Source organism: Perkinsus marinus (assembly GCF_000006405.1).
Source record: "Perkinsus marinus ATCC 50983 genomic scaffold scf_1104296951054, whole genome shotgun sequence".
Classification (NCBI taxonomy): Eukaryota; Perkinsozoa; order Perkinsida; family Perkinsidae; genus Perkinsus; species Perkinsus marinus.
Genome location: NW_003209437.1, coordinates 285,423 through 300,643, shown reverse-complemented (window position 1 = coordinate 300,643; position 15,221 = coordinate 285,423). Strand labels below are relative to the sequence as shown.

General features: G+C 49.6%; 4 protein-coding genes across 4 annotated transcripts; 1 reads left to right on the top strand and 3 right to left on the bottom strand.

Moving 5' to 3' along the window:
* Positions 1-1,286: 1,286 nt before the first annotated feature.
* Pmar_PMAR008798 (hypothetical protein) lies at positions 1,287-2,079 on the bottom strand (the record flags this gene model as incomplete). The annotated part of the gene is made up of 6 exons (XM_002777818.1): positions 1,287-1,415; positions 1,462-1,553; positions 1,593-1,657; positions 1,702-1,785; positions 1,850-1,929; positions 1,984-2,079. 6 exons carry the CDS (start codon positions 2,077-2,079, stop codon positions 1,287-1,289), a joined length of 546 nt encoding a protein of 181 aa, XP_002777864.1.
* Positions 2,080-3,249: 1,170 nt separating this feature from the next.
* On the bottom strand, positions 3,250-8,321 carry Pmar_PMAR008797 (hypothetical protein; the record flags this gene model as incomplete). Its single annotated transcript, XM_002777817.1, has 24 exons — positions 3,250-3,416; positions 3,469-3,519; positions 3,563-3,617; positions 3,668-3,746; positions 3,840-3,942; positions 4,249-4,350; positions 4,435-4,589; positions 4,633-4,704; positions 4,759-4,888; positions 5,051-5,171; positions 5,223-5,347; positions 5,394-5,483; positions 5,527-5,640; positions 5,718-5,831; positions 5,884-5,951; positions 6,013-6,201; positions 6,244-6,338; positions 6,386-6,490; positions 6,551-6,634; positions 6,680-6,781; positions 7,551-7,595; positions 7,805-7,864; positions 7,913-8,019; positions 8,105-8,321. The coding sequence occupies 24 exons, from the start codon at positions 8,319-8,321 to the stop codon at positions 3,250-3,252; spliced, it is 2,550 nt and encodes an 849-aa protein (XP_002777863.1).
* Positions 8,322-8,605: 284 nt separating this feature from the next.
* On the bottom strand, positions 8,606-10,716 carry Pmar_PMAR008796 (TBC domain protein, putative). Its single transcript, XM_002777816.1, has 11 exons — positions 10,509-10,716; positions 10,379-10,441; positions 10,231-10,329; positions 10,039-10,134; positions 9,859-9,969; positions 9,602-9,721; positions 9,326-9,478; positions 9,135-9,260; positions 9,008-9,074; positions 8,807-8,943; positions 8,606-8,760 (listed from the first exon to the last, which is right to left on the bottom strand). The coding sequence occupies exons 1-11, from the start codon at positions 10,536-10,538 to the stop codon at positions 8,623-8,625; spliced, it is 1,140 nt and encodes a 379-aa protein (XP_002777862.1). The 5' UTR covers positions 10,539-10,716; the 3' UTR covers positions 8,606-8,622.
* A 2,400-nt stretch (positions 10,717-13,116) lies between these two features.
* Positions 13,117-14,957, top strand: Pmar_PMAR008795 (conserved hypothetical protein; the record flags this gene model as incomplete). Its single annotated transcript, XM_002777815.1, has 11 exons — positions 13,117-13,287; positions 13,335-13,385; positions 13,442-13,552; positions 13,599-13,703; positions 13,750-13,865; positions 13,913-14,003; positions 14,047-14,166; positions 14,215-14,405; positions 14,450-14,554; positions 14,692-14,786; positions 14,830-14,957. 11 exons carry the CDS (start codon positions 13,117-13,119, stop codon positions 14,955-14,957), a joined length of 1,284 nt encoding a protein of 427 aa, XP_002777861.1.
* Between the last annotated feature and the right edge of the window lie 264 nt (positions 14,958-15,221).

The window sequence follows — 15,221 nt, the reverse complement described above, 5'->3', positions numbered from 1 at the left end:
CCAATTTCGGGTTAGAGCTCTGATGAACACAGAAGAATCTTCGTGCTGCTAGAATTGACAGATAATGTGTAAACGAATCCTTTACGCTGCGCAGAAGCATCTTTCCTGAAGATACTTCTGGAAAGATGTTGCCCAGCTTGTCATCTGTAGTGTTCCTCTCTCCGAGAGAGAAACACTGCGTGCCGTGTCGTGCTTATTTCGGGCGATTCAGTTCTGACGTTGAGATTTTTTATATATTTCTATGTCAGTCATGGCATGCCGAACAGATGCAATTAACTATTAATATGGTTTCTGAGCCTCGTGTGGGGTTGCGCTATCATACAGGAATGGCTTATAGAGCTGCACATCGTAAATCGTCATCATCAGAGCTCCTACCCGAAATGGATGTCCTTGCTCGTGAAGTTGCATTCCTTAATCATGAAATTGATGTCTTTATTCGCGAAATTGATTTCCCTATTCAACCTTCATCGCTAAATTGATGTCCCTGTTCGCGAAGGTGACTATTTCCTTATCATTGGGTTCTGAATTGATAGCCTAATCCGCTGCAAACTGCCGCTGGAGTCCACCCGAATTACGACTAGATCATTTCCCGTTTCTGGAGGATAGTTATCAAAATGTGTTGGACAACTCTTTTGTTCACGATCTCTGTCCTGCGCCAGTGGCGCAGTGCCACCGAGCACCTATCAGTTATTGGGACCGTCCCAATAACTGGTAGTTCCATGATGTAGATTACTGTTCGATCTAGTGTTCCTCAGTGACTCGCACATCATTCGTATTATCAAGTGTTTCATCTTGATGAGTTTGGTGAAAGAAGGACTTTGCCCTAACCCGTTGCTGTCCTTTACAATCGACATGGCTTGAAGCCAATGGCTTCCTGTAATGGATAGCAATATTGAAGGTGATCACCAATCACACTGGCCATATCTCCAACACATAGCAATTCTTGTCACAACAATTCACGAATATCATATTCGGATGGAAATTCCATGCACAAAGGAACAATTAGCGAAAATTCGAAGGGGGAGGAATGATGAACACTCTATCTTCCGAGTTCAGGAGCGTTGACATGGGCGGGAAAGTGAACACGTACGACCTGAGATGATCAGTCTTATGGCGCTAGTATATCAAGTCTTCCCATGTCTCACTTCGGTTGAGTGTTGTTTCCGGAGTCTGTCAGGCTCGAAGACGCAAACGGGCCTTGTGGCTGACGTCGGTACAACCCCAAGGGGACGCACCTGCAATCGAGTTAGAGACTTGCCATACTACTGTTCTGGGAGATGAGAGTATCACCCGCCGCGAACAAGATGCTTGAGCAGATCTCCAAAAGTGGCACCGGCAATTCTCAAGGCATCACTAGATGCAGCTATCTGTTCCCTTGTTTCATTTGGTATCTTGGATTTCTCGAAGAAGGCATTCTGAGAGCGTAATAATTTCAACTAGAATATCGGAGAATCACATTACTAGACGCTCGCCTATCCAGGCCTCGCTGAGTCCAACCAGTTCAACACATGGCTGGAGCCCGAAATTCGTTCCGTCGCCGTAGAAATCGCGACCTGCCAAATCATTCGCTGATTCTCAAGCCGCTCACTCACCTCCATCAATCATCAGAGAGGCCATCATTCCCGCATCCACAAGAATATCCGAGAGAACTGGCGACCTGAAGGCGGAAGAATGGCCTGCAACTAGGACAGGATTACCCACCTGCAAATAGCTGGGAATATCATAGACTCAGAAATGACGTTGCCCATGGCATATTCAGGCGAGTCCACGTGGAACAGATTGCTCCTGAGCAAGTTGTGATCGTGGATCCACTGGAATTAATCCTGTGGACGCAGATGGTCTCTAGTACTTCACTCCACCGGAAGGCCACCAGGAGCTCTCGTCCAGGAAAGGCAGAGATGTAACGTCGTGGAGGCATGTTATCGTAGACTAAGGGGCATCCCTTCAATCAAATACCCGAAAAGTCGTTCATAATTCACCTACACGGCTGACACGAACTCGCTTTGCACCATCCTCGCTGAACATAGACGCCACTGAGAACCGCCTTTCCCCTCCGCTCAAGCTGGAACCGAATTCCATTGAATAGCACCGAGCAGGAGTCCTACTTCCCAGAGCATCAATAGATTGCACTTAGTCACGAATACCGTTACCTCACTTTGTCTTTGACATGCTTTATCTCGTGCGCTGTTAGAATCGATGTGAAATCTTGGTAAAGTGGAGGCTTCTGTGTACCTAGCGTACCCCAAACTCGGAGTTTCCGTCCAACCATAAGCAGTGTCTCAGGAGACTTGGATTACTCGAACCATGGTGAGATTGCTTGCTTGAGCCTTGCACAACTCCAGGCGAGCTTGCAAGGCTTGTAAGGACGGCTACTACATCAGCAGCTCCGACGCCGGCACGAGCGAGATCCTCGCGTGAAGTTGGACTTCCCACAACCTAGAATTGCACTTGCTCACACATGAATTCCTCTTGAAGGCATACCCATGCAACTTTGCCGGTAAACTCCGCCAATTCAGCAATCGAGCCTCCACCCGACGGAGACAGGATGACACATTTTGTCATTGCGCCACCCTTGCTATCTGAAACTCTGGTCAGCAAGCAAACAAGGCTTACTAGACCTACTGAACATTGTCCGTAAGAATGAGGATAGGCCGTTGGGCCAACCAACCACAACAACCAGGCTCGGACCACTCACTGTAAATCCAAGTACTTCAGTGGGATCGAATAAGCTAGATCTTCGACTTCGAAGAGACAACAAGATGGTATGAGCAATTGATTGCAATGGAATCGTGACCTACGCTGGCTCGTTCCTTAGTCGACTCTCTATCGTAGCAGCTAGCTCTGGAAAAGCTCCCAGGAAGTCCTCAAAAACAATGCGAGATTCGTCAACTTTGAAGACGGGCTGCAATCTCAACCTCGTGGCCCCGTTGACGAGCTGAGACAGTCGAAGATAATCGACGTGTCGGCAGGAGTGAGTACGCTTTTGCGGCGTTCGATGAATGAGCACCGACTCTCGGCCCCCTGCATTGTCGTGGCCCGCAGAGAAGCTCTCGATGGGAACGAACTTTCCAAGCCGTCTTTCCGGCGCTTCACAATAGAACCTGAGAAATCGATAACTATCTCTCACGTAATATTCCAAGCCCAACGACTCACTACGAAACCTTCTTGATGGCGAAACGTCACCTAGAAGGAGTGTCCAATTATAGCTCGTATCACCAGGAGCACTCACCATCAACATGCGAAGGCCGCCTAGTCCCTGTGCCAGAGCTTGAGTGAGGTGATAAAGCGAATATCTACGACAGCGTAGCAGAAATCATATGCAGTATGTGTTCCCTTATAGTGTACGCTTCCCATAGATTTGAAAGCATTAATTGCTCTCCGTCCAGTAGCGGCGAACGTTTTCTGCCTCCGTAGACCTAGAAGACTCGAGAGCGTCAGGAAACAGAGTCGTCGGAGGCTCGAACTTACTTCCAGCCTTGTTCGCCCTGTCGGGTCCACCATTTTGCCCATCGATAAGTCCTGAGAAAAAACTCATACTTTTCACAGTAGATTGTTCACTCACCCAGATCTGCAAGCTTGTCCGACATATCTCGGGTTAGGACAGCTCCGGCGCTTGACTGAAGATGATCAGCTCAAAGAAGCGTTTACGGGATCCACGAGAGAGTACAGAACGCTTCTTCTTTGTTGATCCTTCTGTATCATCTTCCGATATCCTCCGTGACACGCTCTCCGGCCTTCCAGGGATCCTGTCGACAGCGTCACGAAATATGCTAGCTCCACCGTTGATTACGGGAATACTATGACTCCCTCCCTATTCGTGCATCGCAACCCCCCGTTACTGTCCCCTGGGATCGAGCGAGTGTCCCCACTCAAAGTATGCCGGAAGTCCCCACGTGAGATGGTTGTATCCGTGTGGTGCCGCTCCGGTGACCGCATGTGATCCTGATAGAGATGATTTTGTCTGTTGTAAGGTGAACGCGGCTCACTTCATCAATTCCGGCAGCAGGTATCTTGCTGGGAAGACTGTTCTGCGTGCTGCCAAAGAAGACGAAGATCGCGTTCCTAGCATTCACGCTCTGATCTTACGCTAAGATATCGTCGTCTAGTGGCCTTCTCCGAGAGCGCGAAGGAATGAACAACTCCATTCTGTCTCTATCCAGATCGCTCCACGGCGGTAGTGCTGTAACAATTCGGTTCGAAACATCGGTAATCGAGCGATAAAACACCGGGTGGCGTTCATCGCCTTACTCATTGCTTGTATTTCAAGAGCTCTTCTCGCACTCGAAGCGAGGATTATCAGAACATCTTCGGCGCTGATTTCCTGTCCGGAAGGATTCAGTAGCATGTGCCCTAAAGTGGAGTTTCGCTCCATGCGTAGACCCAGGTGGTGCACCAAGTGGCGCAAGCTCGGTGAGAGGCTGTTGAGGGGTTCACCTGTTGATGTCATTCGTTCAGTGCCGAAGACACAGACTCGTGAATGGTCCGCAAATAATAGTAGAAGCTCTTCGAACTTGTAGGGAGATGTCGCAGTTGCCACGAAGGGTGGGCAAGTTATACGATACACACACATCATAGCACCGTTCAGGTACCTCAGGCAGGAAGCTCAAATCCAAAATCCTGCAATGAGCTTACTCTTTAAAACCAGGAAATAGAGGTGACTGCGGGATTTCCGCCGAGCTGCCTGATCTGATACGTGCTTGATACCTAAGAGTAATCACAGTTATGCCTCTCGCAGTGACAAGCATCATTCTTCCTCACTGCTGCCATTTGCGGACCCAGGGAAACTCGCTCAGCATCTTATGGGGTGGTGCACCGGCAGGGAGCGCGAGAGATTTAAACATGTTGCAGAACAACGTAGAGAACCTGCCGCGAGAGCTCCTGCAGAAGCCTGTGATGAGCCGCTCAACCCTGGGCATCCACTGCAGGTCTTTGCCATTATTCTCAGCATTAGATCGTGCCTGCTAGTGACTTGCTCAGCCCCCATATCCAAAATTTGTCGTGACGCATCTGGAGAGATGGGATAGTTTTATTCGATGACTAATGTTCGCACCTTCTCTCAACAAGTGGCATGAAAGACCGAAGCCTTGATCCCAGAACTTCCGAACGTGCAGACATCGCACAACACTGCGGTGGTCCTCACAAACTTGCTCGCAAGAGAGAGGGGTTGCAACCTGATCACCAGGAATTTGCGTATCTATCGGAGCTATTTGCAAGGAGCTTACCTCGCAAGAGCCACAGCGACGGTCGCTGAGGACGATAACAGCTCCTACCATACCCCAGCGGAGCTTGCAGAGATCCTGGGAAACCCCACTAGCGGTGTCCCCAGCTTTCATGCAGATTCTTATTCCTGATCGGCAAAATCTAGAGAGGAGAAGCGCGATTTTGTGGCTTACCAAATTTGGACAGTGCCTCTGCCACGGCTTCCTCGAAATCTTTCATGGGCGATGTCGTGAAAACGACAACATTGTGGCAGTAGAGCGCGTCTGTGGAATGCGCATGGTTGAAAGCCGCCGGGGCCCTGCCTACGGCTATGAGCGAGTTCCCAGATGAAAGTGTCGAGTTCGTCCGCAGACAGTTTGCCCGTTAAAACGAGCACAAACTTGCCGTCGACACCCAAGGTTTTTCGCGAGGGGATAACGCCTAAGATCGCAGAAGTGAGACGTGATGGAATGCACTCTCAGGGCGAGATGATGCTTGGCAGTGGGTGTCGTCATTACCTATCTGGCCTCGTGGCTGACGTATTAAGGTGTTCAGCTCGCGAATTTGAGCAGGTATGAATATCACCACTATCCCGATGGCGTTGATACATAACATGCGCCCGAATCCAGTGACTGAGCAAAAACGATTCGATTCGGTTGGGACGAGCTTGAAAGAGCCTCGCACCTGGGGCGAAGTCACCATAGCCTACAGTCGAGAGGGTGACCACAAAGAAGTAAACGTAATCGAAAAACCTGCCAATACCAGTCGAGAATACACGTATCAACTTCGCTCATATCGCTGCATCGTGATTACGCTGTGAACTCCCCTTTGAGGCCAGCGGGGGCCTCTTCGTTGAACATAGCACCAGAGAAAGTGAAAATGATGCCGAGGACTCCGAGTGAGATAGATATGATCTTCAGCGTGATTTCAGAGGTTGATGTTGCTATGCGTTCCAGTGTTCGATGCAGCCCATAGAGACGCATAAACCTCGTGTACCCATATCTGTGATAACTACTACGATGCGATGAATGAGGTGTTTGCTACAGTGAGAGGTAATCTTCTGGATCGATGGCGAGAGCCCATCGGACCACGAGCATGAAAAGCGGCATTGTAAAGATGTCCAATATGGTTGAGAGTCGCTGCCACAAACAGCTAGTTCACATCTCAATACAACAGTGCGGTCTACCTTCAGCCACTTGAACTTCTCCCTAGCTGTAATCAGCGATACGCAGAAGTCAAGATTGACGACCCATAAAAACACCCTCTCCATGGGGACGTGCCAGTCCGGTATCTGAATTAACGTCAGAACATCCTCAGTCGTCATTTACGGAGCAGTGAGGAATGGAGCTACCCTATCAGTGAGCCATTTGCATCTCCATCCGTAGCCGAGCAGCTTATGTATGAACGTTGTCTCGTAGGAATCGTGGTCGCAAACCTGCGAGAGCCGAAGCTGGAGATATGATACCGTCTGGATGCGCACCTCGTCTCTGTAAAGGTACTTGGTAAAATGTACATAAAGAGCACACCAGAACACTGTGATGAGGAGCCTTTGCAATAGAAACGCTTTGGACTCAACGAGAGCCTACAAATCACCACAGCATGCTGCGATCTTCGCGTAGCAATGTTATGCTCGTACATGCAGCAGCCCTCGAAAGTCCCCTGATCTGATAAGGGACATGATCTCGCCCCAGGCTCGCTGCCAGGCATTGCCGTCAAATGCTCGGAAAGAGTCCGCTGAGTGGTATGGCACTAGCGATAAACACATCAAGGTGTGCTACACTGAGCACTCTTGTCGTAGAATGAGTTGTACAGTTGCGCCCTCGACTTCGGCGGTTCCTGTGAGGATGTTGTAGCATTGGGTTGGTAAAGAGATCTCCTACCTGTCCTTGACGGGTGGGCGTCTGCCAAGCTTGTGCTAGGAAACAGAACAACTCACAACCGCTCAGTCTAAGGTCAGAGATCTACCTTGTGATCTCCCAAGATGTTCTTGCTCTCTACCGAGACCAAGAGTTGAATAGTATCTAAAACCAATCCAGATTGCCGGTCATACGTATCTCAGGCCGATACCCGGACGCCGCTTTCTGCCGAAGGTGAAGGCCGCAGTGGAGAAGAAACAGCACCAACGCTTGCCCAGCGATGGAGATGGCGAGCATGAGCAGCTGATACCTGACGGCGAGATGGAAAATACTCAGGAATACGCATCTTCAACTCACGGTATATCGCCGAAAAGAAGAAGTTGAGACATCAGGCACGCCACCACTACCAAAAACTGTACAATCGCGCTCGTGGACGGAAGACGGAAATTCTGATGACAACAAGGAGATACGAAGAAGATGTTGATAGGCTCCTACCCATTGTCGGGTATATATCTCAATCTGCAGAACGTTGCTGGGGGCCTGTAGTATATGGCGTCTGACTCAAGGGAATACCGACAACTGTCTCACAAACATCATGCCGTTTGAGGAGTAGCGCATAGAACTGCCGACCACGATCGGTTCCTGTTCTAGACTGGAGTTGTGTCTTCGTACTTGGTTGAGTGCTGATATGTCGATCTAAATCAATATGAGCAGAGTAATCGAATACTCTCTAAAATATGTTGCCTTACCCGTGCACGGGGAATGCTCGTCGTTCTCACTCGCAGTCTACGACGGGCCATGGAGTCGGTCTGAGAGGTTTCAACATGTCCGGAAAGTCGATGGGAGGAACCTCATACCATAGAGACGGCAGATGGTGTCGTCGTACCCAGGGGCTCGTCGTCACCGACGAAGTCCTCGAGTCCAGTGAAAGTGTCGGCACGGTCAACGCTATCAGCTCGTGATTCTGAATGAGCACATGGGTACGGAGCACGAAGCATTCAAAATTGGATCAAGGTGAGAGCATTCTTCAGACTATATCAATGCCTTACCATTCCCGAAGGATCCCGACACAATAGACGGCAGGGGCCAAGCGGGTCGACTTGGGCTCCGGGGCGGGGTCAAAGCCATAATCACACGCGGAGAACATGAAAGCTGAACGAACGGCGAGCATGAAGAAGAGCCGTTCGTGAGGTCTCTCCAGAGACCAGTGACAGTGCTCGACCGTGGTCTACTGTTAACCCTATAGAGTGGCTCCGGCTTGCTCATTTTCGAGGGAGTGTATTCCAGAATGAGACAGACTCATCGAGACGGCGAGAGCCAATAAAATATCCATCAAAATCACGGAGATCAAGACTGGAAACGAACTCGAGGATTTCAAGCCGACTCGGGGTACGGAGAAATGATGGGGAAGAGCCCGTCATTCTGGATATAAGCTGATTAACCACGCAAGGCTACTCGGGTATGAATGTTCAAAGTGTATATCAACAATGGAATAGTCTAGCGTTAAGAAACTCCTAGAGTAGACACGATCTCAGCAGCTCGTTGAGTGAGCAGAGCGCCGATGCTCTCATGTGCCATTCCCCACGAAGTCCTGATTCCGCAAATGACTCGGGGCATTATCGAAAAGCGACTTGAGGACGAATGCCTCGGCCAAGAGCGTCTCGATATCTGCTTCCGTCCACTGTGAAGTAGGCGCTTTTTGGAACTGAAAATGCACGAATACCAAGCGGCTACCCAAATTGACGCCTCACGAAAAGCATGATTCCAGAGAAGTCCATTCCCTCTAGATGAGGACCCCAGTGAACCAGAAAAGCTGCGCAAATGTAGACCATGTAAGTCGAGAAGCCATCGTTCTCGGCTATACATGTGTCCCATAGTCTCAATGTACCTACGAGCAATGAGAAATAGCCTCCACGAAAGCAGTTATGAATCCTGTGGTAAAAGTGTCCTACATTGCAGAGGCAGCTCCCTTAGCATGAGGCAGTTGAACCAACGAAATGCTATCTGGAGATAATCGATCTAAAAGAGAAATTACGTAGATCCTCCAAGTAATCGTTAGCCGATAGCCACTACTACTACCATCTCATCCTCTAAATGGTCGGCCAACTTATCATCTACACGCTTCACAATGTCCTTCAACATTAGGATGAGACGCTGTATACCTGGCTGGCCGAATGTGTAATGATCCTGTATGTCCGACAGAACCTGAGGTGCTTCACAATGACATGCTCAGTCAGGACCGGACGAGAATCTCCATAATAAACACTCACTCGTGAGAGCATCCAGTATGCATCAGCTTCCACTTCCATGAGCTGTACATCGTCAAGCCTGTTCTCGTCATCAACATCGATATCTTTTATCGGCAGGTCCAACTTCGCTTGGAGGAGAATCACGATGAACGGCGTGAGAAGGTCGTTGATTCCCTAAAGACACCTCGAGCCAGCCTGGACTTCAACAGAGTCGCGCGAAACTCGCTAGACTATACTAACTAGTCCCCAATCCCAGGGGTTCAAACAGGAGCACAGAAGGCCGCCCCCTCGTAGTACTTGAACATAGCCAGAGGCAGGGTTACGGACAGCCCAGGTATACAATATTCGCTCCATCATTCTCTGGATCCTCTCCGATGCGAAAATGTTAAGCTCAGAAAACGTTCGAGGTATGTCGACCTGAGAAATATGTTGACGGGACCATCTAGGGTGAGTGGGAACCCGATCATCTCGATACCATACTTCACAGCGGTGGGTATTCACTCCGAGCCAGTCAAAACCCGTCGCGTGAATCCAAGTTCCGCCTACCCCACTACCCGTATTTGCCGGAGCGATGCGTATTGTTGTTGCTGTGCTGAGGTGGCCGAAACCGGCTGCAAATCATCCGTTGACAAGGCGAAGACATCAGCAAACTCTCGCGTTAAGGCCTGAAATGAATGAACACATATGAACAACGCTACTCATACGACATCCAATCATAGGGGCCCTCAGATTACCCGATATTCCCGTCTTTTCCGTTCCACTGCACTATTCTGCCGTTCCTTCCTAGGCGGTACGTAGCCCAGTGCCAGCTCCCATGCTCTCACGCGTACCTTAGTGGGGACACATGTTCTCTCAAATTCCTCGTAGCGATGCTGAAGAGAGAAATGCCCAGCACCACTGCCCCACCCTTCTTCCGAAGCCATTACATCGAAATCGGAATCAAACGGGCAGCCAGACCAGAGTAACCTATTGAGCTCATCCAAGTCCACCTGCTCCCTCATGGCAGCGTGGCGCAGCTTGGATATCTGATCCCAGCCAGCCAGTACCGGAAATTTCACTTAGTCTAGCTCCTACTCTCGCTGGATTGCTGCCACTGGACGGCAATTTTCCACTCACTTCGGAGTCCGATGGGAAACCCTAAAGGCGAATCATGTTGCACGGCCATAGTGAATACTGCTCCGGAATAAGCTGATTTATCTATTACCAATGAGCCCGCTCCCGATCGAGTTAGCATCTTCGCGGGCCGACTCGCGGTTGCCTCTGCCGCTAGGTGGTGGCTGTTGGCCCCACCAGTGAGGTAATACCCGAGCCTACTGAGCAGGCCTCCCGAACTCCCACCACGACGTTGAGCCGAGCCAGGGGTCGGTGACTGTGAACTGGAGGAAGCGCTGGACTGACGCTTACTCCGTTGAAAACCCAAACTCATTTAGAATACAAACTGCGGAGACATGAAGGAAACGACTACGAGATCTTTGATCGCATCTCTATCACGTTCAATCAGAATGCCACTGATACACCAACAACCACACATATATCAAAGCACTTATATCTCCGTCTGCGGTCCGGAACTTCCCCCTAACGCGACGCCAGCGAAAACAGTTCTACGAAAAATTATGGAGATCAGCCTTCACCATATTTCGATACTCAACGAGTACTCCATCATGTAATGGCCGCGCCTTATAGGCACGGCCTGTGCGAATAGGATGTCTAATGTTAAAAAGCGCACCCTCCTCTATGCAGCCACCTGAGATTGACTCGCACTCATGTCGGCACACAACAACAATCGGGTAGCTCACTTCTGGCTTACGCTCCTCTCCGACATTCAAGGGAGCAGTCTCAGTTGGATCTCCATCAGGGACATTCAATGTAGGATAGTTACGACCGAGGTTAGCAGGAGTCGGCACAACCACAGAGGAGTCGAACACAGGTTGAGTGTAGTCTCCAGGAGCTTTGCTCATTACCTGCTCAGTCTTGTTCCTCATTCTCGCACTATCGGGAATACAGGTGGCGTATAAAATCATCTCACCTGCTCTCTTGCTTTCTCTATCTCGCGTTTCTCGGCGAGGAGGCGAGGAAGCTCATCGTCAATGAAGTCGAGCACACGCCACTCGATAGCCAAGCCGTTGTCCAAGGCTACCTACAAAGCAGAACGGCCGACATCAATCATAGAGCTTATTCTATACCACAACTCCAACCTTACCTGCGCCTTCCTTTGCAAGTCCTCGTCATAATCGCCTATTTCCTCCACGAGCTCCTGATGAAAGGGAAAACTGAACAAGTGGAAACTAGATGCGGAGTACTTGATTAAAGGTGGCTCTAGGTCTGACCACGGTCCTTTGGTCCAAGAGTTTGGAAATTGCCATCACCCCGGGATGATGGATAACAGTCAAACGCCTCTCCCAACCAAATGTCGCGAAGACATCGGGAACCTGACGGGAACCCTACTCAGCAATACCATCCCAAGCCGACATCGTCCATTCAACCCCACCTGTTCCAGCAGAAACCTGGACTGGCGGAGCAAGGATGTGCCACGGACAGCCATTACCGCGCGAAAGTAAAGATCACGATATGATCTCTAAGAGATCTTGCGTGTCTTGCACGTCTTGAAATTTCCCCGCGGTCAAAATCTTGACCGTGGGGTCAAGACCTGTGGAACCGGAAGATGAGCTGTCGCTTGCTGTTTTACTCTCGAAGGGATTCTCTTAGATCGCACCACGTAATGGAGCTGGTGTTCCTCCCAATCTTCGGTCCAAACGCAACTCTTCACCCTAGAACTTAGTTCGACTGTACTGTTGCTTACCGATGGGAAGTTTCTGGTGGATGAGAGAGTTGTGCTCAGTCTTATTGAGTAATTCAACACGGCTGAGTCTCCCAGCTTCATCAGACAATCAGAGCAGAAGGCTCTTCGAAATTCGGGGGCAGATTTGATCGTTCTGATGGATAGCCCGATTGGGAATTGTGCGCGAGAGTATCGGGAGGGTTCGTGGTAGACGCCATCCATCACTTGATGCACTATCGCAGTACGGAGAATCTTCTATGTAGATGGAACTCTAACCCGAAACCGTCGATTTCAAATCGATGTCCTCGTTTGTGAAATCGCATTCCTTAATCAGGAAATTGACGTCTTTATTCGCGAAATTGATTTCCCTATTCGACTCTCGTCGCTAAATTGATGTCCCTATCCGCGAAGGTGACTTCCTTATCTGCTGAATCGCTAGCCTAATCCGCCAAAAAGATTTCTGAAAGGTATAGAATAAACAGTCAGACCATCCGGTAGTCCCGAGGAAGGCAGCGTCTCTGTAGACGCCACCTCTGTCGGGAAGTTCCAGTGACTCTAACTAGAGGTTCGAACGACCGTGCGGAATGGTTAATATCAAGAGATTGTCTTCACGCCGGAATTCGGCAGCGACTGGTCTGGAGAAGATGAAAACTCGATAAAGTTGGATGGAATAGTGAGAGAGTATACTCCCGATCCACCGCATTCGGGGAATGAAAACCACACGCTCTTAATCGGTTGCGAACTCACTCCCAGACTTGCCCGCCGATTTTGGCCATTGCACTTTGGCCTCCTCTTCAACTCGTAGGAGGATCTCGCGAATGTCTTCGACTCTTTAATTTTACTGAGTCTCGAGTGATCCTGTCAGCTAAATAGGAATTCCCTCCCGATCAGAAGCGATTGTTGTGTAATCAGTGTAATATGTGTTGTGTAATGCACTTTGGAAGAGGAGTACTGTACGCTGTGCACGACGCCTCTCTCTGTATTCTAAGTTATTGTAATCAGGCGAAACAGTGGCTCTCCAATCGTTGTTCCAATGGTTCAACAAAAAGACCTCACAGCCCTAGTAAAGGGGATCAGAGCTCAGCAGCAAGGACCACAGGATGGCGGCAAGCAGTTTATCACTCAGTGCATCGCAGAAATTCAGAAAGAAATCTCTCAGCCAGACTTGTCCATAAAAAGCACTGCTGTTCTCAAGATGGCATACGTGAGAATGAAACCCGAAACTTTGTTATCATGAGGCCCTTTCCTCAGCTCTGTGCGCAAGGATACGATTTCTCATCGTTGGCATTCGGAATTCTCGAGGTGAAAAATCTGATCCCACTAGAGCAAGCTCTACAAGGGTTGTTGTCGTTATGCAGGTGATGTCGGCCACGAGTTTCGAACTCAAGCGGCCGGGCTTCCTTTGCGCTTGCATCTGTTTCGATGACAGTACGGATGCTGCTCTTCTAGCTGTGAACCTCTTCAAGAAAGTGCGTAGCCATCTCGTCCAACGCGAGTGACCATTCGCCCGATCAGGGTCTGTCGAATCCCAGGGCATCTGTGATTGAAAGAGGCATACTCCTTTCTACTCTCTCTTGCATCACAACGCCAGACATGAGCAGAGATGTCGGTGAACACGAAGTGAAGCCATCAGCGTATCTTGGATGTATTCCATCGATTGTGTAAGGTTATGAAGTTGATGACTACACCGAACCCCTACCTCCGAAAGAAGGCAGTACTTTGCACGTTTCGGTTGTGTGAGAAGTACCCACAGCTCTTACACATCGCCTTCCCCAAGTTGAGGTGAGATAACACCTCATCTAAGCTCTCCATGAAAAGAGTCTGCTCAGAGACTTGCTGTCTGACGAGGATCAAGGGGTTCTCACGGCAACGGTTACTGTGATATCAGAAATAGCAGCTAGGAGCCCCAGAAACTGTTTGGTGATGGCGATGTCGCGGATATCCATAGTCCCTTCTCTTACAGATTCTGGTACCACAATTGTGGCATCTTCTGGTCAACACACGTAACAACTGGCTAACCATAAAGTTGCTGAAGCTCTTCCAACTGCTATGTCCTGTGGAGAATAGACTGCCAGCGAAGCTCGTGTGTGCTACTCCGCACTATCAGACTCAAAATTGCGGCGTCTTTCAGGCGAAGCCGCTTATCAACCTTTTGCAGAGCACCAAGGCCAAATCCGTTGAGGTTGAGTGCATACTCACTGCGATTGAGTTTCTCCCTCTTGAACATGAGGCTATAGAAGAAGAGTGCCTCCCAAGGCTCAAGGACCTGCTAGCCAGTCTTGACCGGAACTTGCGTTTCCTAGGACTTGGCATTCTGGAGAAGTACGCTTATCCCATACCCGTGATGATACCCTCTCGACGGTCAGACTCCTCGACCGCCAGCGAGAGAGGACTGATATTCAGTGCGAAAGATCTGTTTGGCATCCCTTCGTGGTGGAAGGACTGAAAGACATTCACGATAAATCTATTCGGTAGAGAGGACAGCTCGAGCCTCAACTGCGTTTGCTTTTCACTACACTTTATAAATATCATAGATGAGATACAGCAGGGAATGTGCGATACTCTTTATTATAATAATATCCTCCATCTATTGTTTGTCGATATGTAGGCGTCTTTCGCTGCGTTTATTGAACGCAGTGATCTCTGCGGGGAATCTCCGAGATATGGTAGAGGCACTTCTACCGGATGTTGAACAGAGCGAGAGTACTGGCATTCCTGCGACACTCGTTTGATTTCTATGGTTTAGAAACCGACGGTGCCTCACTGGATGAGAACGCGCTGATCTCAGAGGAGATGACCGATGACTTCGTGAAGACGATCCTTGGAGTGCGTGGTGGCCCAACTGGTGACTTTACGCAGGATTTCCTTTTCTAGATATGTTCCCGCGACCACTACGCATTGGTGGAGGACTTTGGTTGGTATTTGCTGACGCTGGTTAAGTGCGCCTCTAAAGTGACTATGCGCGACTCAACGAGCAGAGAAATCGCTCGGCAGTTCATGGAAATTTGCGATGGCGTGCCAGAGGTCATCGCGTCATTGCGGAGCGGCGGCTCTCACTGTCGCTCCTCTGTAGGTCCGTGCCTATGGAGTGACACTTGCTTGTTCATTGCTGAGATCGGCTGCGCATTCTGATGTTCA